The following is a 15,065-nucleotide window of genomic DNA, read 5'->3' as shown; positions in this document are numbered from 1 at the left end:
CTATCGATGATACAAATTGCTGGGCCCAACAATTACTTTTCTAGCTTTCCACAGAGTTTTAAGGTACACTTGATCAGGTCCTGCGGATTTACCCACTTTTATGCATTTTAAGACATCCAGCACCACTGCCTCTGTAATATGGACATTTTTCAAGGTGTCACTATTTATTTTCCCACATTCTGTATCTTCCATGTCTGTCTCCAGAGTATACATTGATGCAAAGTACTCATTTAGAATCTTCCCCATCTTCTGTGGCTCCACACAAAGATTGCCTTTCTGATCTTTGAGGGGCCCTATTCTCTCCCCAGTTACCCTATTGTCCTTAATGCCCTATTGCCCATAGTCTTATGTACATTAGTCAGAGGTAAATGTAGGGGAATGCGTCTGGGTGGGTTACTGTTCGGAGGGTCGGTTTAGACTTGTTGGACTGAAGGGCCTGTTTCCATACTGTAGGGAAACTAATCTAATCTAATGTATTTATAAAATCCCTTTGGATTCTTCTTAACCCTATTTGCCAAAACTATCACATGTCCCCTTTTTGCCCTTCTGATCTCCCTTTTAAGTATCATCCTACTGCCTTTTCTCCTTTATAAGGATTCACCCGATCTATCCTGGCTATACTTGACACATTGTCTTCGTTTTCTTAACCGAAACCTCAATTTCTCCAGACATCCATGCTTCCCTATACCTACCAGCCTCGCCTTTCAGCCTAACACAATATACTATCTCTGGACTCTCATTATCTTATTTCTGAAGGCTTCCCATTTTCCAGCCATCCCTTTACCTGCAAACATCTGCCCCAATCGGCTTTTGAAAGTTCTTGCCTAATACCATCAAAATTGGCCTTTCTCCAATTTAGAACTTCAATTTTTAGATACTTTCCCACCATTAGTTTTAAAACTAATAGAATTATGGTTGCTGACCCCAAAGTGCTCTCCCACTGACTCCTCAGCCCTGCCTTATTTCCCAAGAGTAGGTCAGGTTTTGCAACTTCTCTAGTCGGTACATCCACATACTGAATCAGAAAATTGTCTTATATGCACTTAACAAATTCCTGTCCATCTAAACCTTTAACACTATGACAGTCCCAGTCGATGTTTGGAAAGTTAAAATCCCCTGCCATAACCACCCTATTATTCTTACAGATAGCTGAGATTGCCTGGTAAATTTGTTTCTCAATTTCTTGCTGACTATTGGGGATCACCCAATTAGGTGATCATCCCTTTCTTATTTCTCAGTTCCAAATGACCTTCCTGGATGTATTTCCAGGAATATCCTCCCTAAATACAGCCGTAATGCTACCCAATATCAAAAATGACACTCCCCCTCCTCTCTTGCCTCCCTTTCTATCCTTCCTGTAGCATTTGTATCCTGGAACATTAAGCTGCCAGTCCTGTCCATCTCTGAGCTGTGTCTCTGTAATTGCTATGATATTCCAGTCCCCTGTTCCTAACCATGCCCTGAATGTATTCACCTTCCCTATTAGGCCTCTTGCATTGAAATAAATTAATTAATTTATCAGTCCTACCTTGTTCTCTGCTTTATTCCTTCCTGCCCTGACTGTTTGACTCGTTCCCTTTCCCAACTGTACCAGTCTCAGATTGATCTCTTTCCTCACAATCTCCCTGGGTCCTACCTCCCCTACCTTATTAGTTTAAATCCTTCTTTCAGATAGCTGAGATCTCCTTACAAATTTGTTTCTCAATTTCTCTCTGACTGTTAGGTGGTCCAAAATAAAATCCCAATAAGGTGATCATCTCTTTCTTGTTTCTCAGTTCTACCCAAATAACTTCCCTGGATGTATTTCCGGGAATATCCTCCCTCAGCACAGCTGTAATGCTATCCCTTATCAAAAATGCCACTCCCCCTCCTCTCTCACCTCTCTTTCTATCCTTCCTGTAGCACTTGTATCCTGGAACATTAAGCTGCCAGTCCTGTCCATCCCTGAGCATGTTTCTGTAATTGCTATAATATCCCAGTCCCATGTTCCTAACCATGCCCTGAGTTCATCTGCCTTCCCTGTTAGGCCTCTTGCATTGAAATAAATGCAGTTTAATTTATTAGTCCTACCTTGTTCTCTGCTTTGTCCCTGCCTGCCCTAAGACTGTTTGACTCGCTTCTTTCCTTAACTGTACCAGTCTCAGATTGATCTCTTTCCTCACTATCTCCCTGGGTCCCATTCCCCTCCCCTTACTCATTTAAATCCTCCCGAGCAGCTCTAGCAAGTCTCCCTGTCAGCATATTAGTGCCTTTCCAATTCAGGTGAAATCCATCCTTCTTGTACAGGTCACTTCTACCCCAGAAGAGATTCCAATCATTCAAAAGTGTGAATCCTCCCATACACCAGTTCCTCAGCCACGCATTCATCTGCTGTAGCCTCCTATACTACTCTTACTGGCTCGTCCCAACAGGAGTAATCTAGATATTACTATCCTCGAGGACCTCTTTTTAAAGTTCCTGCCTAATTTCCTATATTCTCCCTTTAGAATTTCGTCATTTTTCCCTCCCCTTCCTATCTCGTTAATTCCAATATGTGCAATGATCTCCTTCTGGTCCCTGTACCCTTTGAGAACATTCTGCACCGTCTCTGAGATATCCGTGATCCTGGCACCAGGGAGGCAACACACCATTCTGATTTTTTGCTGCTAGCCACAGAAACGTCTGTCTGTGCCTCAGTCTAGAGGGTCCCCTCACACAATTGATCTCTTGGAACCTGCTGAACCCTTCATTGCATTAGAGCCAATCTCAATACCAGAAACTTGGTTGTTTGTGCTACACTCCCTCAGAGTCCATCACTCCCTACATTTTGCAAAACTGCATACTTGTTGAAATGGCCACAGAAGACTCCTGCACTACCTGCCGAGCTCTCTTACCTTCCTGGAGTTAACCTATCTATGTGACTGTATCAGCAATTATTTTTCCCTTCCTATACCAGCCTTCTATCACATCCCCTTGGTCTTGTACATTCCTCGTTGCCTCTACCTGTCACTCCAGTCGATTCATTCGATCTGATAGGACTCACAACCCATGAACTCCCACATCTAACAAGAAGAGCATATCACTCTACTTAAGGCCATTTTTGCTGCTTTCAATCTACAGACCCAGAAAATAGCACCGTCTTATTCCTCTACAAAACACTGCTCCAGGCTAAAAATGACTCACATTTTTAAGTTTAATCAAGAGACATATCTCAATAAAACATGTAATCTAGAAAGAATTCACTCTACTCACTATCGTAGATTTATAGCAAGACTATACTTAAAACTATTCACTTATCTGTTTCTGTGCTGTGACCTCTCCCAAACAGGTTCCTCCAAGATCAATAGTGAATTACTCTATTAATTTTCCTAGACGCACTCCGAATCCAGTGATACAAAGGCAGTAACTGCGCAGGTTCACTGCTGTGTCAGTTAGCAGTGTGGGTTTCTTTCTCTCTCTCCTACACAGACCATGTGCTGCCTTTGTCTGTTCCTCTCCCTTTTAAAAGTGCTGTTGTTTTGACTTTTTTTTTTCTCTCCAAAGTTCCAAAACAATGCGACAGCATATAAAACAGTAATTGCTGCTCCTGGAATTCGAGGAAATCACCGCCAACACTTAAAATACCTCAAAAAAACAAGCAGCCTGTTACAGCCAGAAAATTTTTCCTGTCCTCCATCTTGGATCTAAAATTTGCACAGGTCCTACAGCACAGAGACCGGACTTTGGCCAAACTGATCCATGCCAACCAAAATGTCCATCAACACTGACCCATTTCCCTGCATTTCGCCCATATCCTTCTAATCTTTTCCTATGCATGTATTTGTCCAAATGCCTTTTAAATGTTAATGTATCTGTTTCAACCACTTCCTCTGTCAGCTCATTCCATATGCGTACCGCCCTTTGTGTACAAAGGTTGACCCTCAGATGACCTTTTATTCTTTCCCCTCTAACCTTAAATTGATGCCCTCTAGTCCTCGATTTTCCAGTCCTGGAAAAAGACTGAGTGCATTCACCCTATCAATGCTATGATTTATACACTCCTATAAGATTCCCCCCTTTGTCTCTAACGAAAAGCTTGTCCAACCTCTCCCTATAACTAAAGCCGTTGAGTCCTGGCAACATCCTTGTAAATTTCTTCTGCACTCTTTCCAGTTTAATAACATCCTTCCTATAACAAGGTGACAAAACTGAACGCAATACTCCAAGTGCGACCTCACCAACATCCTGTACAATTGCAACATAATTTCCCAACTTCTATACTCAGTGCCCTGACTGATGAAGCATCCGAGGAACAGTAAAATCGACGTTTCGGGCAAAAGCCCTTCATCAGGAATAAAGGCAGAGAGCCTGAAGGGTGGAGAGATAAGCTAGAGGAGGGTGGGGGTGGAGAGAAAATAACATAGAGTACAATAGGTGAGTGGGGAGGGGATGAAGGTGATAGGTCGGGGGCAGGAGGAGGGTGGAGTGGATAGGTGGAAAAGAAGATAGGCAGGTAGGTCAAGTCATGGGGACAGTGCTAAGCTGGAAGTTTAGAACTGGGGTGAGGTGGGGGAAGGGGAAATGAGGAAACTGTTGAAGTCCACATTGATGCCCTGGGGTTGAAGTGTTCCGAGGCGGAAGATGAGGCGTTCTTCCTCCAGACGTCTGGTGGTGAGGGAGCGGCGGTGAAGGAGGCCCAGGACCTCCATGTCCTTGACAGAGTGGGAGGGGGATTTGAAATATTGGGCCACAGGGCGGTGTGGTTGATTGGTGCGGGTGTCCTGGAGATGTTCCCTAAAGCGCTCTGCTAGGAGGCGTCCAGTCTCCCCAATGTAGAGGAGACCGCATCGGGAGCAACGGATACAATAAATGATATTGGCGGATGTGCAGGTAAAACTTTGGATGTGGAAGGCTCCTTTAGGGCCTTGGATGCAGGTGAAGGAGGAGGTGTGGGCGCAGGTTTTGCAGTTCCTGCAGTGGCAGGGGAAGGTGCTAGGATGGGAGGGTGGGTCGTAGGGGGGCGTGGACCTGACCAGGTAGTCACGGAGAGAACGGTCTTTGCGGAAGGCAGAAAGGCGTGGGGAAGTAAATATATCTCTGGTGGTAGGGTCTTTTTGGAGGTGGCAGAAATGTCGGCAGATGATTTGGTTTATGCGAAGGTTGGTAGATGAGCACCAGGGGCGTTCTGTCCTTGTTACAGTTGGAGGGGTGGGGTCTGAGGGCAGAGGTGCGGGATGTGGAAAGACCAAAGGGGTAGCCATGGGCACACGTATGGGCCCCAGCTATACTGTCTCTTTGTTGGCTACGTAGAACAGTCCATCTTCCATAATTACACCGGCACCACTCCCCACGTCTTCGTCCGCTACATTGATGACTGCATTGGTGCCACCTCGTGCTCCTGCGAGGAGGTTGAGCAATTCATCAACTTCACCAACACATTCCACCCTGACCTTGAATTTACCTGGACCATCTCTGACACCTCCCTCCCCTTCCTGGACCTCTCCATCTCCATTAATGACGACCGACTTGACACTGACATTTTTTACAAACCCACCGACTCCCACAGCTACCTGGATTACACCTCTTCCCACCCTACCTCTTGCAAAAATGCCATCCTGTATTCCCAATTCCTCCGCCTCCGCCATATCTGCTCCCAGGAGGACCAGTTCCACCACAGAACACACCAGATGGCGTCCTTCTTTAGAGACTGCAATTTCCCCTTCCCACGTGGTTAAAGATGCCCTCCAACGCATCTCGTCCACAGCCCGCACCTCTGCCCTCAGACCTCACCCCTCCAACCGTAACAAGGACAGAACACCCCTGGTGCTCACCTTCTACCCTACCAACCTTCGCATAAACCAAATCATCTGCCAACATTTCCGCCACCTCCAAAAAGACCCCACCACCAGGGATATATTTCCTTCCCCATCCCTTTCCACCTTCCACAAAGACAGTTCCCTCTGTGACTACCTGGTCAGGTCCACACCCCACCTACAAAACACCCTCCCATCCTGGCACCTTCCCCTGCCACCGCAGGAACTGTAAAACCTGCGCCCACGCCTCCTCCCTCACCTCTATCCAAGGCCCTAAAGGAGCCTTCCACATCCATCAAAGTTTTACCTGCGCATCCACTAATATCATTTATGTATCCGTTGCTCCCGATGCGGTCTCCTCTACATTGGGGAGACCGGGCGCCTCCTAGCAGAGCACTTTAGGGAACATCTCCGGGACACCCGCACCAATCAACCACACCGTCCTGTAGCCCAACATTTCAAATCCCCCTCTCACTTTGTCAAGGACATGGAGGTCCTGGGCCTCCTTCACCGCCGCTCCCTCACCACCAGACACCTGGAGGAAGAAAGCCTCATCTTCCGCCTCGGAACACTTCAACCCCAGGGCATCAATGTGGACTTCAACAGTTTCCTCATTTCCCCTTCCCCCACCTTACCCTAGTTCCAAACTTCCAGCTCAACACTGTTCCCATGACTTGTCCTACCTGCCTATCTTCTTTTCCACCTATCCACTCCACCCTCCCCTGCCCCCGACCTATCACCTTCATCCCCTCCCCCACTCACCTATTATACTCTATGCTACTTTCTCTCCACCCCCACCCCCTAGCTTATCTCTCTACACTTCAGGCTCTCTGCCTTTATTCCTGATGAAGGGCCTTTGCCCGAAACGTCGATTTCACTGCACATTGGATGCTGCCTGAACTGCTGTGCTCTTCCAGCACCACTAATCCAGAATCTGGTTTCCAGAATCTGCAGTCATTGTTTTTACCGCCCTGATTGATGAAGGCCAGTGTACCACAAGCCGCCTTCACTGCCCATTCTACCTATGACTCCAAAGTCCCTCTGTTCCACTGCATTCCTTAAGGTCTTACCATTCGTCATGAAACTCCTACCTTGATGTGATTTTCCAAAATGCAAGACCTCACACTTATCTATATTAAACTCTGCCTGCAGTTTCTCGGCCCATTTCCCCAGCTGATCCAGGTTCTGCTGCGATTTCTGATAAGCTTCCTCACTATCCAATGATACCTACCATTTTCGTGTCATCTGCAAACTTAGTCATCATGCCTTGTACATTCTCATCCAAACCATTGATATAGATATCAAACAGCAATGGGCTCAGCACTGACCTCTGAGGTATTCCACTCATCTCAGGCCGCCAGTCCGACAAGCATCCTTTCACTATGACCCTCTGCTTCCTACCATCAAGTCAATTATGTATCCAATTTACCAGTTCCCCTTGGATTCCATGTGATCTAACCTTTCAGAGCAGCCTACCACGTAGAACCTTATCAAAGGCCTTAACTGAAATCCATATTGACTATGTCTACTGCCCTGCGCTCGTCAACCTTCCTGGTCATGTCCCCAAAGAACTCGAACAAATTTGTGAGGCATGATCTCCCATGCCTAAAGCCTTGCTGACTAGTCCTAATCAAACCCTGTCTTTCCAAATGCATGGATATCTTATCACTCAGAACCTTCTCAAGTAACTTACCTACCACAGGTATCAAGTTTACTCGTCTCTAGCTCCAACGTTTTTCTTTGCAACCCTTCTTGAATGAGGGCATAACATTCGCTACCCTGCACTCTTCTGGGAGCTCACCCATAGCTGATGATGATGCAAAATTGTGAACTAGGACTCTCAATTTATTGTCTAGCCTCTTGCAGTGTTCTGTAGTATGGTGTGGTATAATTGGTTGTGTTCTGGTACATGGTGAGGTTCAGTGTGTTTTGCCCGACTGAAATAAAACATGAGCTCTAGGATTACTGTCTGAATACAAATTGAGTTGTTGCATTTTTGTTTCTCTTTCCTGGTCAGTAGATGACAATCCGTCCTTACCTAAGAAAATGACGCACAAGAGGGCTCTTAGTGACGAAGTTGGCCAGACGAATGTACCCAACATCGAAGGCCTTGCACCGAAGACAAGCCCATTGTCCAGGTCATCGCTCTGCATCAATGGGAGCCACATCTACAGTGAGGAGCCTGCCTCTAAATCACCTTCTAATTTATTCCCAGAATTGACGTCCCTGTCCCATTCCTCCCAGGATATTGCAAGCAAGAAAGAGCCCCCTCCTTGGCCATCTTCCCTGGATGAGCCTGAGGCGACATCCAGGGACACAACAAAGATGGAGGCCAGGCTGATCCCTCCAGTCATCAGAGTGGCTGATGAAGAAGGTGCTCCCGTCCTGACTGGAGACAGTCAGAAGAAGGAGGAAGTCAAAAGCACATGGAGTCCCAAGCCCATTCATGCTGCAGCTCCCATTATCTCCACCGTCGAGCCAACAAAGAACATCCCAGATGAGACTAAGAAGGCCAGCATTTTCCCCTTTGGAAGTGAGAGCAAAGATTCCAAAAGCAAGAGATCCCGGACTCCATCACCAGTGAGGAAATGCAGTTCTTTGGCGGAAAAGAGTAAAGGCAGTGGCTGGTTCGTGAAGGATGCGAATCCCAAACCAAGGTCAGTGAGGTTATTAAAGTTCTGGAGAAATGGGTTGGATAAGAGGTACTTTAGATAGCTCTTCAATGGTTGTCCGGTGGTGAGGTTGACCTTCACTCTGTTCGGACTGAGAAAGTCAACTATATCACAGGACGTTCAATCAATTTCCAATATTTATCAGTCCTCCGTAATTAAAATTGCCGTTAGGACATACCTGCACCTTATGTTGTGTCACTTTCATTCCAGCCTACACTTCTGTGATCCTTTTTTTAAAAAAAAGGTAATGTTTGCTGTCAGTTTTGGTCTCTTGTTAGAAGGGATATTCTGCATTGGAAGCAGTTCAAAGGAGGTTCAGTCAGCTGATTCCAGAGATAAAGCTGTTTCCCTGTGGGGAAATCTTCAACAGTTTGAGCCAATGTTTGTTGGATTTTAGAAGGATGAGTAATGGTCTTAATAAGAATCTGAGTGGGCTCAACAGGATTGAGGATGTTTTACTCAGAACAGGGATCATGGTTTCAAAATAAATAGTCATCCATTTAAGACCAACTTGACAGAGATTTTCTGAATGTGTGGGTTTCTGTTCCCCAGAGAACAGTAGAGGCTGAATCATTGATGCTTGAGGCTGTGTTCAGAAAATGAATTGGCTAACAATGAGTCAAGGATAATGGAGGACAGGTAGAAAATGGGACTCAAGGCTACAATCAGCTCAGCCATGATATTATTGGTGGAGCAAACCCGATGGCCAAATTGTCTACTGCTAGTTCTTATCTTTAAACAGATCTGATGAAGAACATACCTCGGTAACAACAGTTCCGACAAAGTATTGCATACAGATTCGAGCCTCTTAATTCCAGTGTGCTGGTTGTCACTGATTAGTCTTGAGCAAAAACCTCTCAACTAAATAATTAGCTCTGAAACCTATTTCTGAGTGGCTCAGTAAGGAGGTCACATGCTTCTGAGTCAGAATTTTATGGATTTGAGTCCTGCTGTATAGGCTTGAGCATGAAATCCAGGCTAACACTCCAGTGCAGTGCTGAGAAAGTGCTGGGGAAACTCGGATCTGTCAGTGTCTGTGGAGAAACAGACTTAATATTTTTGGTCTCCGCAGATATTGCCAGACTTGCTGAGTTTCTCCAGCACTTTGTTTTTGTTGCAGATTTTCAGCATCCGCTGTGTTTGTTTTTTTTGTATTAGGGAACATTCTACTTTTTAAAAACCATTTCAAGGGCATATTGCCATTACTGCTTTGGCCAGTATTTGTTGCTGAGGTGCCAAGAATTCTTGACATGGACGTCAGATTGGGTACCTTACAATTTCAGTTCGAAGTTTGCTCCAAACGACCTCTGCATTGGACACTGGGCACCAACATCTCAGGGTCATACACATCCCACATTCACTGACTTTAGTAGCCGATGTGCCTGCCTCAAGGTACATCTCTGATCCACTTTGAATATGTTCCTGCACTTTGATATTGTACCTGCTATAGAAAAACAAATTGAAAACCAAATAAGTAATTGCCTAGTAGTGTAGACATTAAACATTGCTGAAAGAAGACAAGAAATTAAAGCATTTCATCTTGTCCCCATAGAATCACAGAATCCCTACAATACAGTCAGAGGCCATTCAGCCTATCGAGTCCATACCAACCCTCAAGACTATTCCACCCAGGCGCATTCCCCTATCCTATCCTTGTAACCTTACAGACAATTTAACATGGCCAATCCACCTAACCTGCACACCTTTAGACTGTGGGAAGAAATCCGTGCACCCAGTAGAAACCCACAGAAGTTAAAATATGTACAGATTCCTTTTGTATGCGTTAAACTGGGCCCTGTTTCATTAATTCTAGGTCTGATTGACTTGTGGTAAGGAATCAAGGGGGAATTGTTACATTCCTGGGAACTCAGTAACGATTCCCAGTAGTGAGAAAGATGAGCACAATTTGTCGGTCAACTTCAAAGGTCTCTAACAAAACTAGAGCAGTAAGATTAGAGGCTTTAATTCATCTAACACAGACCGAGAAAGTACAGTGCTGACGGAGGAAAGGAGAAGAATTTGACATTTTTATATTTGTTCATGGGATGACAAATCCAAATTGCCCTGAGGCAGTAGTTGTGGGTCTGTAGGCCACAGCGGGTAAGGTCAACAGACCTCCTTCCTGAGAAGACATTAATGAACCAGATGGATTTCATCAGAAGTGAAATGGTTGTCATTCAAACATTTTTATTTCATTGAAATTATATTTCACCACATTACCACTAGGCCAATACCTTCCCCATGTGCAATACAGCTTTCTTACTGCTCACCAAGGAGGGAAACAAATATCAGACCTTGTTCTGGGTGGTCTAATATTGACAAAAATTACCCAGCTAAATTGGCAAAAACACCTTTGGTTTGGAGTACTAACAAAAAGAATCTAGAAAATATCAAATAAATTGATGATTAATTTTTATATTGATTTGTGGAATGTGGGCATCACTGGCTAGGCCAGCATTTATTGTCTTTGAGGAGGAGGTGAGCTGCTTTCCTGAACTGCTGCAGTCCACCTGCTGTGGGTTGCCCCACAATGCCCTGAGGGAGGGAATTCCAAGGTTTTGACCTAGCGACAGTGAAGGGATGGCGATATATTTCCAAGTCAGGATGGTGAATGGCTTGGAGGGGAACTTGCAGGGGGTGGTGTTCCCATGTATCTATTGCACTTGTCCTTCTAGATGGTGGTGGTTTTGGTTTCAGAAGGTGCTAAGGGGATTTTTGAACTTCTGCTGTTACTAAGCGTCAGTGATTGAAGGTGTGAATGCTTGTGGATTTGGTGCCAATCAAGTGGGCTGCTTTGTTCTGGATGGTGTCAAGCTTCATGAGTGTTGGTGGGTCTGCACCCATCCAGGTAAGTTGTGAGTATTACATCACACTCCTGACTTGGGCCTTAATGGTGGACAGGCTTTGGGGAGTCATGAGGTGAGTTACTCGCCACAATATTCCTAGACTCTGACCTGCTCTTACAGCCACAGTGTTTATGTGGTGAGTCCAGCTGGTTTTCTAGTCTATGGTAAACCTAAAGATGTTGATAGTTGGGGAATTCAGTGATGGTAACACCATTGAATGTCAAGGTTGTTAGGTTGTCTTTTGTTAGTGATGGTCATAGCCTGGCACCTGTGCGGTGTGGATGTTCCTTGCCACTTGTCAGCCCAATCCTGGTTTGTTCACATCTTGTTCATTTGAACGTGGACAGTTTTAGTTTCTGAGGAGTTGCAAGTGGTGCTGAACATTGCAATCATTGCCAAACATCCCCACTTCTGACCTTAGGATGGAGGGAAGGTCATTGGTGAAGCAGCTGAAGATGGTTAGGCCTAGGACACTAGTCTGAGGAATCTTTGCAGTCACATCCTCGATTTGAGATGACTGACCTGCAGTAATCAGAACCTTTGTGAGAAGATTTGTAGCTCGGGTGCTCGTTGTTGTGGTTCTGTTCGCCAAGCTGGGAATTTGTGTTCAGACGTTTCGTCTCCTGTCTTGGTGACATCCTCAGTGCTTGGGAGCCTCCTGTGAAGCGCTTCTGTGATCTTGCCTCCGCCATTTGTAGTGGTTTGTCTTTGGCCCTTCCGGTTGTCAGTTCCAGCTGTACGCTGCAGTGGCCGGTATATTCGGTCCAGGTCCATGTTGATAGAATCTGTGGATGATTGCCATGCTTCTAGGAATACCCTGGCTGTTCTCTGTTTGGCTTTGCCTATAATAGTAGTGTTATCCCAATCGAACTGATGTTGCTTGTCATCTGCGTTTGTGGCTACTTAGGATACCTGGTCGTGTCATTTCGCGGCTAGTTGGTGTTTATGGATACGGATCGTTAGCTGTCTTCCTGTTTGTCCTATGTAGTGTTTTGTGCACTCCTTGCATGGGATTTTGTACACTATGTTGGTTTTGTTCATGCTGGGTATCAGGTCCTTTGTCCTGGTGAGTTGTTGTCTGAGGGTGGCTGTTGGTTTGTGTGCTGTTATGAGTCCTAGTGGTCGTAGTAGTCTGGCTGTCAGTTCAGAAATGTTCTTGATGTATGGTAACGTGGCTAGTCCTTTGGGTTGTGGCATGTCCTCATTCCATTGTCTTTCCCTTAGGTATCTGTTGATGAAGTTGCAGGGATATCCATTTTTGGTGAATACATTATATAAGTGTTCTTCTTCCTGTTTTTGCCGTTCTGGTGTGCTACAGTGTGTTGTGGCCCTTTTGGACAGGGTCTTGATGCAACTTCATTTGTGTGTGTTGGGGTGGTTGCTTTCGTAGTTCAGGACTTGGTCTGTGTGTGTGGCTTTCCTGTATACCTTTGTGGTGAATTCTCCGTTCGGTGTTCTCTGTACCATCATGTCTAGGAATGGGAGTTGGTTGTCCTTTTCGTCCTCTCTAGTGAGGTGGTAATCACAACCATCACCTCACTCATTGCTCACCATTCTCTCTGGATGAACATTTTTCACTTCATGGCTTGGGCCATAACATTTAACTGTGATCCCTAATTCTGGACTCACTAGTCATCAGGAACACCCTTCTTGTGTTTACCATGTCTAGTTCTATTGGTTTCTATGAAATTTTGCTCTTCATCCAAATTTAGTGAATGCAGTCCCAACCCATCTGGTCTCTCTTCATATGATAATGCCATCCCAAGAAGCAGTCTGGTAAAGCTTTTATGCACTTCTTCTATAGCCAGAACATGCTTCCCCAGATAAGGAGAGGAAAAACTGCCCTGAGTACTCCAGATGTGGTCGCACTAAGGCCCTGTACAGTTACAGCAAGGCATCCTGTAAACCAATAATGTAAAGGTAAATTTGCTGTAGTTCCAGAGAACTGGTCTCATTCAAGAAAAATGACTGTTGCTGAGTTTAACCAGAGGGTCACCATGCCTCAGGGAAGAGTGAGCTTGACAAGCTGGGACCATCATGGCAATATCAGCTGGTGAGGGAATTGAACTGTGCAGTAGTGGAGGGCTTTCAGGGATGGGAGAGTTGGGGATGGATCAGTCAAATCCCTCTGAAGGGAAAGGTAGAGCATCCAAGACTGCTACCTTCTGTGCAGTTGTGAGAAACAACAGTGAAGGGTGTAACAGTTAATTTAAAATTGGAAAAGGAGATTTATGACAATGTTTGGAGCAAGTTTCAGTTAGGAGAAAGTGAGGTCTGCAGATGCTGGAGATCAGAGCTGAAAATGTGTTGCTGGAAAAGCGCAACAGGTCAGGCAGCATCCAAGGAGCAGGAGAATCGATGTTTCAGGCATGAGCCCTTCTTCAGGAATGCCAAGCAGGTTAAGATAAAAGGTAGGGAGGAGGTACATGAGGGAGGGGCGTTGGAAATGCAATAGGTGGAAGGAGGTTAAGGTGAGGGTGATAGGCTGGAGTGGGGGTGGGGGCGGAGAGGTCAGGAAGAAGATTGCAGGTTAGGAAGGTGGTGCTGAGTTCGAGGGTTGGGACTGAGACAAGTTGGGGGGAGGGGAAATGAGGACACTGGAGAAATCTGAGTTCATCCCTTGTGGTTGGAGGGTTCCTAGGTGGAAGATGAGGTGCTCTTCCTCCAGCTGTTGTGTTGCTGTGGTCTGGTGATGGAGGAGTCCAAGGATGTAAAAACAATGACTGCAGATGCTGGAAACCAGATTCTGGATCAGTGGTGCTGGAAGGGCATAGCAGTTCAGGCAGCATCCAACGAGCAGCGAAATCTAAAGCAACCGCAAGAAATGCAAAACTTGCGCCCACACCTCCCCCCTTACTTCCCTCCAAGGCCCCAAGGGATCCTTCCATATCCGCCACAAATTCACCTGCACCTCCACACACACCATTTACTGCATCCACTGCACCCGATGTGGCCGCCTGTATATTGGGGAGACAGGCCGCCTACTTGCGGAACGTTTCAGAGAACACCTTTGGGACACCCAGACCAACCAACCCAATCACCCCTGGCTCAACACTTCAACTCCCCCTCCCACTCCACCAAGGACATGCAGGTCCTCAGACTCCTCCATCGCCAGACCATAGCAACACAATGGCTGGAGGAAGAGTGCCTCATCTGCCTAGGAACCCTCCAAACACAAGGGATGAACTCAGATTTCTCCAGTTTCCTCATTTCCCCTCCCCCCACCTTGTCTTAGTCTCAACCCTCGAACCCAGCACCACCTTCTTAACCTGCAAACTTCTTCCTGACCTCTTCCCACCCCATCCCCCACCCCCCACTCCAGCCTATTACCCTCACCTTCTCACTCTCACCTTAACCTCCTTCCATCTATCGCATTTCCAACACCCCTCCCCCAAGTCCCTCCTCCCTACCTTTTATCTTAGCCTGCTTTGCACACCTTCCTCATTCCTGAAGAAGGGCTCATGCCCGAAACGTCGATTCTCCTGCTCCTTGGATGCTGCCTGACCTGCTGCGCTTTTCCAGCAACACATTTTCAGCAAGTTTCAGTTAACAATCTGAAAGATTATGGAAAGTATGGGAGGAAATTGAAAATGCTAATACAGGAGTAAAAGAGAGGTTACCAGAAAAGATCAACAAACGACATGAACCTTAAACTTTTTATGAATAAAGAAAGGTTTGAGATTAACTAGGGAAAAAGTTGGGTTTATTAACGACCCAAAGGGAAATCCCACATGGACTGGCTAACACATTAAATGAATATCTTTGGAACTACATTA

The 15,065-nt window shown here is 45.9% G+C and overlaps 1 protein-coding gene across 2 annotated transcripts in view; it reads left to right on the top strand.

Annotated features, from left to right (window-relative positions):
* LOC132822415 (rab11 family-interacting protein 1-like) overlaps positions 1 to 15,065 on the top strand; it is a 116,593-nt gene that overhangs the window by 60,668 nt on the left and 40,860 nt on the right. The window contains exon 3 of one of the 2 annotated variants that reach the window (XM_060835871.1): positions 7,792 to 8,428. In XM_060835871.1, the coding sequence (XP_060691854.1) occupies positions 7,792 to 8,428 (637 nt within the window). Of the gene's footprint in view, positions 1 to 7,788; positions 8,429 to 15,065 lie in introns of both variants that reach the window. The other variant, XM_060835818.1, reaches the window with a different exon arrangement.

The sequence above is a fragment of the Hemiscyllium ocellatum genome, chromosome 1, assembly GCF_020745735.1.
Source record: "Hemiscyllium ocellatum isolate sHemOce1 chromosome 1, sHemOce1.pat.X.cur, whole genome shotgun sequence".
In the NCBI taxonomy this organism is placed as follows: Eukaryota; Metazoa; Chordata; class Chondrichthyes; order Orectolobiformes; family Hemiscylliidae; genus Hemiscyllium; species Hemiscyllium ocellatum.
The sequence above is the reverse complement of the archived record's forward strand: the minus strand, read 5'-3'. Positions and strand labels throughout refer to the sequence as shown.